This window comes from Chenopodium quinoa, unplaced genomic scaffold, assembly GCF_001683475.1.
Source record: "Chenopodium quinoa cultivar QQ74 unplaced genomic scaffold, ASM168347v1, whole genome shotgun sequence".
Lineage (NCBI taxonomy): Eukaryota > Viridiplantae > Streptophyta > Magnoliopsida > Caryophyllales > Amaranthaceae > Chenopodium > Chenopodium quinoa.
This window is the reverse complement of record NW_018743047.1, coordinates 198,145-211,949: the sequence shown is the minus strand read 5'-3', so window position 1 is coordinate 211,949 and position 13,805 is coordinate 198,145. Positions and strand designations below refer to the sequence as shown.

Genomic DNA, 13,805 nt, shown 5'->3' with positions numbered 1-13,805 from the left:
TACCATGTGTCGTCCTTCCCCTTTTTCGCCCAGGCGGATGGGTAAATCCACTCGTCCCACTGGGTGGACGACTCCTCCTCCAAACCCTACTAAAGGGTGGGATGCTGGATGTATGCAATCAGTCTGATATTTTAGTTTCGACAGACATTTGCTACTGATGAGATTTGAGGAGCTTCCGGTATCTATGAGGATTCGGCCAACTCTCTGGTTAGCCACTTTACATTCAATAACGATAGGGTCGTCATGCGGCCCTCTTACCCCTCCTAGATCTTCTTCAGTGATGACAATCTCAGGAAATGAATATTTGGAGGGTCGTTCTTGGTGAACGGAATTTACATCTAACCGTCTGATATTGTCTTTGTTGCCCCTAATAGTGGGGCCGCCTCCTGAGAAGCCGCCTACAATGGTGTAGACGACTGCATCATCTGTATCGGAGCTGTCGGCCTGGTGATTCTTTTTGGTCCACTGCTTTTTCGAGGAAGTGTTCCCCGTAGATTTCTTGACATAAGTGTCAAGGTCACCTTGCTCAGCCAGGCGGTCCAGATACCGCATGAGACTGATGCATTCATTGGTGTGATGACCAACATCTTCATGATAATCACAGAATTTTTCTTGGTTTCGATTGTTTGCAGAACCCTTCATGGGGACCGGCTTCTCAATTGAGATCCGTCGCTTGATTTCCTTTAGGATAAATTGGCTATCCTTGTTAAACACATACTTTGGGGAGTATGGTTTGAATTCTTTTTTCTTCTTCTGGGACGACTGTTTAGAGGAAACAGTTGCCCAGACCTCTTTTCTCTTCTCGTCTTTGTTTGACGACTGCTTTTGTCGTCCTTCTCTTTTGTCGGACCTTTTCCCGTCTGACTGTTTTACCGTACTACAAAGATCAGTCGCCTGTATATAGGCTTCCGCTTCAATCAAGGCCTCTTGAAGAGTCGCCACCCTCTTTCGGACCAAATCAAATTTGAAGGTCGACCCGTCTTTGAGACCTCTGAAAAAGTCAGTATAGGCTACTTCATCCGGTAACCCTTGAATCTGTATTCTCATCAGGTTAAACCGCCTGATGTAAGACCGAAGCCCCTCCTTCTCGCCCTGCTGAATTGTTCCTAAATCAAGGGTCGTCTTCTTCGCAGGGATGTTCATGGCGAAGTTGGAGGTGAATAAGTAAGCAAGCGTCTTTAAGTTATTTACACAACCAGTCGGCAAGTTGTCGAACCATTGTTGTGCGATTCCTTTGAGAGTCGCTGGGAAACACTTGCACCAAGTGGGATCATCCAACCCTTGAAGGTACATCAGGTTGGTGAATGCCATCAGATGGTCTTCTGGGTTAGTAGTGCCGTCATAGGCGCCTACTAATACATTTTTCACTTTGGCCGGCTGAGCGGCTTCAGTAATTTCCTTAGAGAAGGCCGACGGCTGTTCACCAAGTCTAAGCAACCGTAGCTGCCAGTCCATAGGTTGGACATTTTTTGCTGCATGTCCACCAAACGGAGGTGGCTGTAAAAAATACTGTTGTTGCGGTACAAACGGTAAGTTTGGTACCGCCTGGTCGCTATGAAAGCCGGACTGACGGGAGGTGCCGCCTGACTGACTCTCATGATACGACTGAGTATGCCTCATCGAGGTATTTCGCAGACTGTCTTGGAAGTATGAAGTAGAGGCCGACTCTGACAATCGGTCACTCTTCTTCTGCTCTAGTAGTAGCCGAGCGTCTGTGTATGTTTTCCTCGACCCGTCCGCCTGAATATGACGAACAGGTTTCCTATTTCCTGGAGTAGGAAAACGGTATTTTGTGAAATCAAGGGCAGGTGGCTCCCACTTCCTAGATTTAGGATGAGGGGTCGTCTCTCGCCCTTGAACTGACTTCCTCTTCCGTGAAGTGGAGGGTTTTTTAGCCGACTGCTCCTTGTCCAGAGCAGGTGGCTTCTTGTTGATCAACTCTTGAATTTCTCCCTTGAAGTCCCTCATGAAGGTCATGAGTTCGTCCCTTGTGATGGGAGCAGACCCATCAGTCGGCTGCTGCCGAACAGGCGGTGCGCCTGCTGGCTCGCTTCCAGTTTGAAGATGTTCTCGTTCCCTCCTTTCGGTATGACGGGTACGCCGGGCCCTTAGGGTCCCGTCTGAAGCTGTGTGAGCTTCAACTTCAAATTCATTCTCAGTATCGCGGTCCGACTGAACTAGAGGATCGTCCAGGGGACGTCTCTCTTCAGGAGCCGGTACAAACGTGGGTGCCATCTCAGAAGTACTCTCCCCACAGACGGCGCCAAAATGTTTCGGGGTTTTCTGATGTCCTGCGGGAGAGTTACAATTCCGAGACTGGAACCGGACGCCTGTACCTGCAAAACAAACGGATGCTCCGGATGGTTGGAGTCCGCCTCCAACGGTCAAGTTAGTACTTGATTAAGGAGTAATTAATGCGGAAATTAAAGTGATTGGGTCTCTCTAGGTGAGAGTGTTTAATGTGTGTAATCTGCGTTTTTTTTTTGCGTCCCCTCCCTTAATGAGGATTAAGGGAGGTATTTATAACCTCGGGAAACGTGCCAATCTAGGTTTAGGTTAACCTTGGGCTGATTGGGCTTCCCTCGGAAGTTGGGCCTAGGTGACCGGCTTCTCCATTAGGCATGGAGTATGCCACGTGTCATGACATAATAAGTCCAGGGTGGCCGAATAAGCGTGTGCCACGTGGCAAGCCCTGAGAGGTCCAACTGGGGGACACTTGGCAGGACCTGATTGGCCCACGTGGCGCATTCCGATTGGTGGGAGCAAAATCCCCTAATCAATAATAATAATAAAAATTAAATTAAATTTAAAAAAAAAAAAAAAGATTTGAAATTATGCTCCGTAATAAAGATTGAAAAACCGTGCATGACACGGAATCTAACCTACTAAATTCATTATTTTGCTCTTGTTCGGAATCTTAGTGAACTCCAATGAAAATAAAATCTAATACTATCCTGCTATATCACCTATATGTACAAGTAAAACGTGTTCATGTGGGAGCTTTTTTTTATTCAGTAAGATGTGTGCATTGAAATTTATGAAGTAAAAAAACATGAACTCGAGGGGAAAACAAAACACACGACACAATAGATCAATCTGCAAATGAACAAATCACTTGGATAAGTTCTTTTTGTATAAGCAAAGAATTATTAAGCTCAAAACAATTAAGAAAAACTACTCCATTAGCTAATGAAGATATGCATGTCATGGAGCAAATGCTTTAGCTATCGGATACACCTAGCTGAACTAATAGTAGCAGAAGAAAAAGATATTTAACCCCCTTAAAGGTTTGGCATGCCCTCTCCAGATTTATAATCATAAGTCTTTTCCAGCACGTAATCCATTGGGGTATCCTTAGGACCAGCTGCAAGAGAAAGAATTGTGTAAGCGAGCAAGCACAGTATAAGCCCTTGAATATCACAAGCTCTTGATGGGAATAATGATGAATTACTTGCAGTAAGTATTGCAACCTTTAGGAAAAGTGAAATACATTATTCATATTAGCACTAAATCAATTAAGGGGGCAAAGAGCCTGATGTAACAGAAACGATTGAATAAATGCAACACACCAAATGCTAAATCCAGCCTTCTACAGTATGCTTATCTATAGAATCTCTATGCTTAGAAAAACTAGACCATTTAGCTAGTACTACCTCAGTGAATAATAAACTTCATACAATGTTTACAAGTGCATCTCAAGAAAATTATTGTGCAAGCAAGGAATTGAACCCTCACGAAACCCATTACTATAATTTGAGAAGTTGATTTTAATAGTGTTGAGCAAAACAAGTGAGGGCAGCATTAAAATGTTGCCAATATTGTTTTGCCAACAAGAGTTATTTTTGGATAAGATTGACCGTCTTGATATATACTCTCTTCAAAAGAGGAGCACGGAGTAGTATGTTCTGTAGGTTTTGCCTAGTAAGAGTTGTTTGGACAACATAACTTAATACCTACATTGATGCTATGGAGCGGAGCTTGGTCTTTGATTCAAAACTTATGACTACATCTAATCCAGGCACTATTCACTCTCACATTTGCAATTATATTCTTTTGCTACTCTATAACCCAACAAGATCATATTTAAGAATATTTTCACTTCGTAAATCATGCTAACTCATTGGAATTCTTTATAACAATTACTGGCTCTAAGTCTCTGCTTTCCTACAAGAAAACCCTGGAAAGTTTTTTAAATCACAAGTCCTAATATTAGCTTATTAGCCAGTATTTTAACTCATTTTAGTTGTGAATTGAACTCATAGGCCCTTAGCCCCTTATCCGAACTAAAATGAAGCCATAATATGACGTTAATGATACTGAAACCTTTTACTCCCAAAATGAAAAGAACATAGCCTTTCTTGATCTAATTACATAATAAAAAGTTCTAAACTTGACCCCAATTTTCTATTAATTCAAAGAAAAAAAATACCACAGCAAACCATCTACTACCTCTCTTTCATATTAATTGACCACATTTGAATTTTTTGGAAAAAAAATCTGTCAACCTTGGCTAGTAATTTAGTAACCTATCAATCACTACAACATAATGTATCAAATAGGGCGACTAAATCCCTTCAAACAAGGCGACTTTAAAATGCCGTTGTAATTACTTCGGAAAATGGCGACCCTGAGTCGCCGTTTTAGATTTTATCAAAAAGGGCGAGTTGCAAGTTAGTCGCCCTATTTTACCGGACCCAATAATTAAAAGGGCATATCCATACTACTTGCCACCTTTGAGCCCAAAAAAATTAAACCCGCGCCTTAACCCCAAAATTTTCCAATCTCCCTCCCTTTTAAATTCTAGTACATTCTACCCTAAATTGAATTGTTGTCTAAAATAGTAAAACCCCTTAATTTCCTTTAACACTCTACTTCTCTCCATTTGCATCTGCTCCTTCTCTCTCCATTCTCATCAGCTCCCTCTTTCTCCTCCATTGTAGATTGTTGAAGCCCAAGAAGCTCGCAATTTATCTCTTCAATTTCGTTGACTTGGTGTCACAGTACACAGGAAGGTAAATTTTTATGAAATTAATATTTTCTTTCTTCAATTATATCTTTTTTCGTTTTTTTTTTTTTTCTCTGTTTGTGGATCTTGATTTTGTTGCTAGGTAATAGCTAGATAACAAGACTATAGAAATTGGCAAGAATGTACTACCAAAGTGAGCTTGTGTTGTAATGACGTAATTCGAAAATTACAATGTCGTAATCGATTATAAGGTCTAAAATAGTAAATTGTTGACAAATTACATATTTTTGTAACAATTCAAGTGATTATGTACTAGTTTTGATAGCTTTTTGTATAAATTTCTATACTTAGCTTGTTCAATTGTCTAAGATTTTGTTTGAATTTGGGTTTTAAAATGTATTAGGTAATTTGGGATTATGGAAAGAAAGTTTAATTTTGATGTATTACAGTAATGACAGAGAAGAAATTAGCAACTTCTGCATTTGATTTTGTGGGTAAAAGTCAGAGAAAAAAATAACTCCATCTATAAATAATGGAAGAAGAAGACAATAGTTCTTAAACTGATACTACTGTAGCATATTGGGTTGCGTTCCACTAAATGCAAGCATATCCTAAATAATATGAGATTTTTAGATATTTAGATTCTTGGTGAAGTATGTTAAACCTTAAGTTTCATTTAGGTCTTACATTTATGCGTTGAGATGGATAGTGATTGAAGTTGGATGCATATTAAAGGTATACGAGGTAGGCAGAGAGAGAGAAGAATATACAAAGGGTGTGAATGAGTTTCTTGAATTTGCTTTTAAAGATGTCCACCAAAACTCGGATACAAAGATTTGGTGTCCTTGTTCAGATTGTATAAATAATTTATTTCAAGATCAACAAACAATGAGGAGACACCTTTTCCAATATGGAATTGATCCCGGGTACAATAATCCTTGGACATACCACGGGGAAGGGAATTCTGAAATGGTGTTGATGCTAGTTTTATTTTGATGATTTTGGTGAGGTTGACATTGATGATCCTTTGATATCTGTCCAAGAAATACTTGATGAATAATGATGATGATGAAGTGTAGGTTTAATTTCATGGACTCGGAGACTCAAGATTTCCAACAACTTTTCATTATTATCTTGCAATTTTTATAAGGATTATATGCCTATACACCCATAATTAAGTATCTAATTGTATAACATCATTGTGTAGTTTGATTCACGTGGACAAACTCCTGACTTGGCAAAAACAATTACACAACCAGGTTTATTTTTTTTTTCCTTTCTGTGATTCACCAAATTGGAATAAATAATTGCATAATAATTGGTGTTTTATTTCTTGTTGCAGACCCTACCAAATCTCCAAGAACTCCACTAAAAGCATAAGAAACTTCACAGGTTAAATTTATTTGACTTTGGTTCTTTTATTTCTTCTCAAATATTAATCATGAACATGATATCCAATTATGTTGTGTACTTCATAGTCCCTTTATTGTTGTATCTAATACTTGATATCCAATTAATGTATATCATGAATCTGATACCCAATTGTTTTTGTTATTTTAAAGTCATAGGAAAGTAAATATGCCCCCATCTTATTATCTTGGTTGATGGAAGCCGTTGGAGTTGATTTTTTTGGTCAGGCTTCAATGGATATGGGAACCTCCTCAAAATGTGATCATCATTTAATGTTATTTTGGAGACTTCATGATTACAATTTTTTGTAAATTACTAAGCTAATATAATTTTGTACTAAGTTGGGGTGTTGCTTATGCTAACAACATTCACATTAATGATTTGTTTCTTTTGAATTATCAATGATATTGAAATTTATATAGGTATTAAATATTTAATGTAATCGTGGATTAATTTAAGTACATGAACAATGTTTGTATAATTCAAAAAACTAAGAATAATATTGATGTGTAACTTAACCTAATTGCCCTATTTTGACGAGTCAAAGGAGGCAAGAGGAGTCGCCCTAATAGCCACAACATGTACAAAGGCAAGAACCATCGCCCTTTTTGAGGGGGTCGAATGTGGCAACAACACTCGCCCTATTTGATTCACATCAAAGAAGGCAAGTTATAATCGCCCTTTTTTTATCATCAGCAAAGAAGGCGACTTCAAAACTCGCCCTTTTTTATCTAAGGCGACGGACATAATATGTCGAATTTAAGGGCGACTAAAAATCGCCCTTTTAGATCAACTAGGGCCATTTTTTGACCAACTAGGGCGATTTAACACGCCCTTTTAGAGATGATTTGTTGTAGTGAATGCTTGCATGTACTTTAATATTTTTAATATCATTGCTGAATTTGTTTCAAATGCTACCTTTGCAACATTTACAGCGTGTCTAATGATATGGTGATTAAAAGTAAAGTTCAAAGCTAAAAAACATTAGACCATAATGTTTAATGCTGCCTAAAACTTTGAGATAGTGTGGATATAGATTATCAGACAGCAAGAAATAGCAGAATGTAAGAATCAGGTACATACGAGCAGTAGGCCTTGGTGTGGTCCTTATCTTCAAAATTTCAGGGCGAGGGATTATGGACCCTGATGCTCCTATACCTCTTGCAATTCTGACTTTTCCACCATCCTCTAGATATCTAATTCCTACCTTGCAAGGTTTTCTGCAGAAGAGAGCATGATCCCATAAAGTTATATTGGAATCTGTTATATACAGATACAGAATATTCAGTAAGTTATTTGACAGATATGAGCAGTTGACTATACCCAGTAACCGGATCAACAACTTGCACATTTGAGACATGCAGTGGGGCTTCAACTGTAAAAATACCACCTTCGTGCCCTTGCCCTTGTTTGATATGTTTTTTGACCTGGGAAGACAAAACAAAAGAAGACATGAGCAGTATACTATACCGGGCAGACTATCAAAAAAACCTGAACAAACAGCAACATAAAAAGTACATTTCAATTTCAATCACATGCATAAAAGTGATAATGGACATCCACATTCAGTATGTTCAATCCATTCAGAAGAGCTTAACCCTATCAGATCAGCACATGTATAATTCAGATTGAAGCCTGAAACTCAATTGAATTTTATTTGAATTAGTAATAGTCAAACAGCACAAAAACTTCGTATAGCTAAAGTATCAAAATCCTCATCAAACCAAGTCCACCGCGCAAAGAATCTTAGCACTAGCTTACAAGGAACAGAACAGAGAAATATGCCAAGCAGATTATACTGAGATTAAAGAAGCAAGAAAAAATAAACACTCTTGCTGAACATTCATCAAAAGATGAAAGAGCTAAACAATAAATTTTGAAGCATGATATACTAACCACAGCATATACCCAACAGATCTAGATGCTGTAAGTGAAATTATGTTCTTTTCCCCTTCCATGGAGGAACTGATGATCTAATTACTGCTCACTAAAGACTATAAAAACTCACTATACCAATAGTCATATGCAAACACAATGCCTTTTTTAAAAAAATATATATAAAAATAAAAAGCTGATGTTGAACATTCATCATATGAGAGCACAAAAATAAAGTCAGAAACATTTTACACTAACAAGTAACAACAGTATGACGACAATAGGTCAAGAAGTGCAAGGAATATTAGCACACATATACTTAAGAAGAGAATTTTTATCAACAACCATTCAATCTTGTTGGAACGTCAAAGAAGCTGTGTATGTCAAAGGCAGAATACAAATTCTAAATTAATATGAGCCAATCAATTCAGCGAGGTTCACAAAGCAACATAAATGTGTTAATTCAGCTTGAGACTTAGATAACCAAGATGAAAAAGGCAAAAAATCATGCCAGAAAAATTGTTCATGGAGAATACATTGGATAACTAACCAAATTTCATTACTATTGTAAAGCAAAGCATTACTTGAACAATTAGATATTTAGATTAGTATCCGTATCACCAATTTGAGACCCAGGGTTGGGGGAAGGTGGTTGGTTTAGGACCTAAATTGTTAAAACGGGAAAAAAAATGCTAATCACATTAATTGAGTCCGAGGCTGAAATTATCTTGAAAATTCTGTAGTGTACTAGTCTTTGAGGTGTAGCACTATTCTAAACTACTTCGTATTTTACTGTTAAGATGGTGGAGGCTTTTCACATGTATATCCTACATTATGAAGAAATTATGGCAGCTTGATGTACCTCAGGTATAGATCTTTTTGTGAAAGGCATGCAAAGAAATCATTCCACCAAGTGCTAATGCTCAAAATGCAAGGAATATGTGGAGACTAAGTGAAGGATTTATGTCTTTGTCATGTGCAATTACTAGATATATCAATGGATCAAATTATGGAGATAATTAAGTTCGGACATTTGGGTTGTCGTTTTATCATAGCTAGAGGTACTAACGATCTTTGGGCTAGTAAAATAGCTCAAAGCCCAATTGGGCGGATCCTATAAGGTCACACAAAGGGTCTAGATCGGGCACGAGAGGACAAGGCCCATGATGGGCCTCATCCTCTAGTATGGCCGGCCATATGGAGTGGGATAAGAGAGTTTGGGCTTCCTAACCCTAGTCTAATTATAATGTGATTATGAATAGACTAGGTGCCTAGAGTTTGCTAGTGGTATGCAATTAACTAATCAGTGAGATCAAACCCTAAATAGCAAACACGAGACCAACCCCTCTTATACTCCTCTCTCTCACGGCTCTCTCTCTCCTCCTCGACAGTGTGGTGGTTCGTGGTGGTAGATCGTGGTGGTCGGCTTAGTCCATTAAAGGTGGTGATCGCGATTTTCCTCAATTACTCGACCAATCTAGTATTGGTGGACGGCTCGTTCGAAGCTCGTGGACTAAGTAGAGGAGCAACGCTTGGGGCTCTATTCTCTCCCTGATTTGCCATGTCAAATTGCTACGTGGAAATGAATTCACGCTTCAAAGCTATAATTATGTGTCTTGTGTGTTATGCATGTGATCTTGGGATTAGGTACTTTTATAGTTTTATGAATATGATTCATGATTTTCCGCTGCGTAGTACCTAAACTCCTACACTAAGTTCAGTACAATTTTTCAAATAAAAAAAAAATAGAAAAGAAAAGTCCAGTGCGACAGTGAAATGCCCATAGGCTACAAAGGTCTAGCCTAAGAAGCGATGGGAACGGAAATAGACAGGAAAGTGGGGATGCTCAATAAAATAAGCAACTATTTGAATTTATCATTCAAGAAAAAACATGGTCAGTGATGCAATAGTTGAATATGGTAGCTGGGGTCATTACTGAAGACATCAAAAATACGTGAGTAACATGACACAAGGAAATTAGAAGAGAGAATGGAGATATTGCTAATTAAGCCGTCAATTACTTGAAGTCTAAACAGGAGACAGCTAGACAAGATATACTCCTTAAATTGCAGCAATGGTTTAACAAATGAGATGGAATCCTCTTCTAAACATAATTTTAAAAATCAATGTCACCAGCATAGTTCATGGTAAATGCCTAAATGGGGATCAGGTTTGTTTGTCATAATAAGGGAAGTTGATGAAGTTAGAGGCAATGAGATTCTGATATCATAAAACCATGGAAGCTGAATATGTCCTCAACTTGTGAGACAACAAGTAAATAATAACATGATCATAGACAGGATACACTCCAATAGGTCAATAATTCAATACGATTGTTTTAGTGCTCATAACATAATCTTCAAATTCATAAAGCATCATTTTATATCTTTTTGACATGTCTATAGGGGATGGTAACCAAAATCCCTATTTGCTTGACAAATACAACCATCATACACACCCTCTCTCTTGGAAAATGAAAAGCCAACAAAGTGCTCCACCTTTGACGAATTGGATTTAATGGGAAGGAACTCGTGTATCAATAACTTTGATTTTCATCATTTTACCTACACTACACTCTATTAATGGGGGTAGAAGTACTGAACAACATTCAAGAATACTGAATGTCTCTGCATAAATTTTTTGACACTCCACTCTAGCACTGCATAAACTTTGACACTCCACTCTAGCACTGCATAAACTTGTTGACAGTTGACACTCCACTAATGTAAAGTATTGACAATTGAGTGATTGCATTCTCTTTCGTTTATCTTTTCATTTTTTTCTACTTCTATTCTTTTTTTGTTTTATTTCATTATTCTTTTATCAATAGTTTTCTCTTTTTTTTTTTTAGATCGGCACCTTTTTTTATTAGTCATGCATGTATACCCCACTATTTTCTTTAGTATGATATAATTCTATTTTTATTTTTGTAAATGCAAATTTTTATCTCATTTTGCAATTTGATAGTTATTATAAATAAATATAATGTTAAATAAATAAATAGTGAAAATTACCGTGCATGCATGGTACAAGACCTAATCTAGTTTGATATATAAATTAAAGTTGAGTCTTACCATTAGAGTTGTCAAACGGGTTGTGTTGTGTTAAGTTCGAGTTCATGTTCGTGTCAATGTTAAACGGGTTGACAAATTCTTGACCCAAAAAATAAACGGGTTGAAAACCCTTGACCTTAACCTAACCCATTTATAATAATTATTAAATTGCAAAATGAGATAAAAATTTATAATTACAAATATAAAAATAAAATTATATTATAACAGTGGGAGTATACATGCACGACGGATAAAAAATGGTGTTTTTTAGAAAAAAAAAAAGAAAAATATTGATAAAAGAATTTGAGGAAAAAAAAAACAAAAAGATCAGAAGTAGAAAAAATGAAAATATAAAAGAAAGAGAATGTCAATCACTCAATTGTCAATACTCAACTTTAGTAGAGTGTTCTACTGGAGTGTTAAAAAATTTATGCAGTGCACAAACATTCAGTAGTCTTCAATGTTGTTCAATACTTCTACAATTAATAGAGTGTAGTGTAGGTAAATTGATGAAAATTAAAGTTATTAATACACGTGTTCCTTCCCATTAAATCCCGTATATTTATCAAGTAACTCCAATTAATCAATATGATTAACAAAAATGCGCTCATTTAAAATTTATAATGAAATCTCAATTACTAAAATCAATCCATAAATACAAGACTAAAAATCTATATTGAGTCGTTCTTAAACTATAAGCCACTTATACCCCTTGGACTTCAACATTAACAGTATGTTTGGATAAAGAAATATGAAGGAAAGAAGGGGAGGGAGGAAAAGAGGAGGAGAGGAAAGAATGGTGAGTTTTCCTTTCAAATCTCTCCATTGTTGGAGGGATCAATTTCCTACAATTTAATCCCTCCATTTCTCTCCCCTCCAATTCCCTTCCTTCCTCTTCTATTATCCAAATTAAAGATTCCTCATCTCTCTATTTCCCTTACCTTCCTTTCCCCTCTATTTCCTTCAATCCAAACACACTGCCACACCGGTAAGCTTGATATGATGGGGCCCTTTGTCTCTATTCAAAATATAATGGCATCTATCTTGTTCCTTTGAATAAAAAACTTTCCAATCTTCCCTAAAAAAGACAGCACGACAGAATTTCATGATTGTCATCTACCTCCATGTTCAAATGGATCAGTCAAGATGTAAACTAGTTTTTCTTAAGTTTCGATAATGCTTATGGAACCATACTACAGTAAAAAAAGTAGTGACTCATGACAGACTAACCTCTATCGCAAACAAGCAACCACTACTTCAATTTTCAATCACTCTGCCAGTTCACATTAGCAACATTACGAGTACAATTATTTAGCTAGACATAAACGCAGGCTCAATCTCTTTGAAATGCAACATTTACCGAAACTATAATCCAATCTACGAACCATAAATGAAGGTTCAATACACACAAACGAAGGTTCAGTATTCAGTCCTTCCAAATAAAGCAACATTTAAAAAACTCCATTTCTTCTAAATTCATAAACAATAATTCTTACAAGGTTTTTTCCCTCGACAATGACACGATTTTGAGACCGAATCACCCGCTTAATGGTGCCGGTTTCACCTCTATCTTTGCCTCTGATAATCATCACCTGAAAAAATAAAAATAATAAAATAAAATAAAAATAAAAATTAACTCAAAAAATAAAATTATGAAATTTTACAAAAAAAAACAGAATTAGGGTTTAAAAAATATCCCAATAATTTTGGGCACTTACATTATCACCTCGAAGAATCTTCCAATTCCTTATAAGTTTTTGAGCTGCCTTCCATCCCATCCTCGATCAAACAAAAACCCTAATAAAAATACATAGAAATTTGCTGTAAATTTGAATTGAAATTGATATTTGATGATTTGAAATTGTGAAGAAAAAAAAAACATCTTACTTTAGAAGGTGCTTTAACGGAGGAGTGAGAAAGGTCAAAAGCCGCTTCAATGGAGAATTCAGGTAATGCACTTCAATGGAGGAAAGAGAAAGGAGGTGCAGTGTAAAAGAGTTGAGCTCCAAAGGAGATGGAAAAATGTTAACGAAGGAGGAAGATTAATCATGCATATACGGAGTAATGTCGGTCGTTGGATCTGAATAATATCAACGGTTGTAATTTTTTTTGGATCGTTTTTGGTTTTTATTTTTATTTTATTTTTTTTTTATGAAAACAAAAAAAAATAAAGGGTTTTTCTAAGCTATACCCCTAAGGTAGTCGAGTTTCTAAGGTGTACCCATGTTTTTTCAAATTTCTAAGTTGTGCCCCTCAACTCACTACCATTAATGAATGGTACCCTCCTTGGGACTTCCACGTCACCTAAAGTTAACTATAAATTTAATAAAAAGATGATAAAAGGTAAGGAAATGATACGAGAAAGAAATCCTAACCACAACCACCCTAATAACGAAAACTAAAGCCACGAAATCACACTCTCAATTAACTTATAAATAACTAATAAGGGTACATTTTAGTATTGATAGGAAGTTGAAGGACACGGCTTAGAAACTTGAAAA

The 13,805-nt window shown here is 36.8% G+C and overlaps 1 protein-coding gene across 1 annotated transcript; it reads right to left on the bottom strand.

The window, feature by feature from the left end:
- Window positions 1–3,064: 3,064 nt before the first annotated feature.
- LOC110730664 (50S ribosomal protein L24-like) lies at window positions 3,065–13,453 on the bottom strand. The gene is made up of 6 exons (XM_021910482.1): window positions 13,192–13,453; window positions 13,023–13,101; window positions 12,801–12,896; window positions 7,700–7,803; window positions 7,460–7,596; window positions 3,065–3,364 (listed from the first exon to the last, which is right to left on the bottom strand). Exons 2-6 carry the CDS (start codon window positions 13,080–13,082, stop codon window positions 3,282–3,284), a joined length of 480 nt encoding a protein of 159 aa, XP_021766174.1. The 5' UTR covers window positions 13,083–13,101; window positions 13,192–13,453; the 3' UTR covers window positions 3,065–3,281.
- Between the last annotated feature and the right edge of the window lie 352 nt (window positions 13,454–13,805).

Coding starts and splice junctions, on each gene's coding strand:
- LOC110730664 (XM_021910482.1), bottom strand. CDS start 13,082: ATGGGATGGAAGGCAGCTCAAAAACTTATAAGGAATTGGAAGATTCTT. Junction 7,597..7,699: donor GTTGTTGATCCGGTTACTGG/GTATAGTCAACT, acceptor TCTCTTCTGCAG/AAAACCTTGCAAGGTAGGAA. Junction 3,365..7,459: donor CACACCAAGGCCTACTGCTC/GTATGTACCTGA, acceptor TTTCTCTTGCAG/CTGGTCCTAAGGATACCCCA.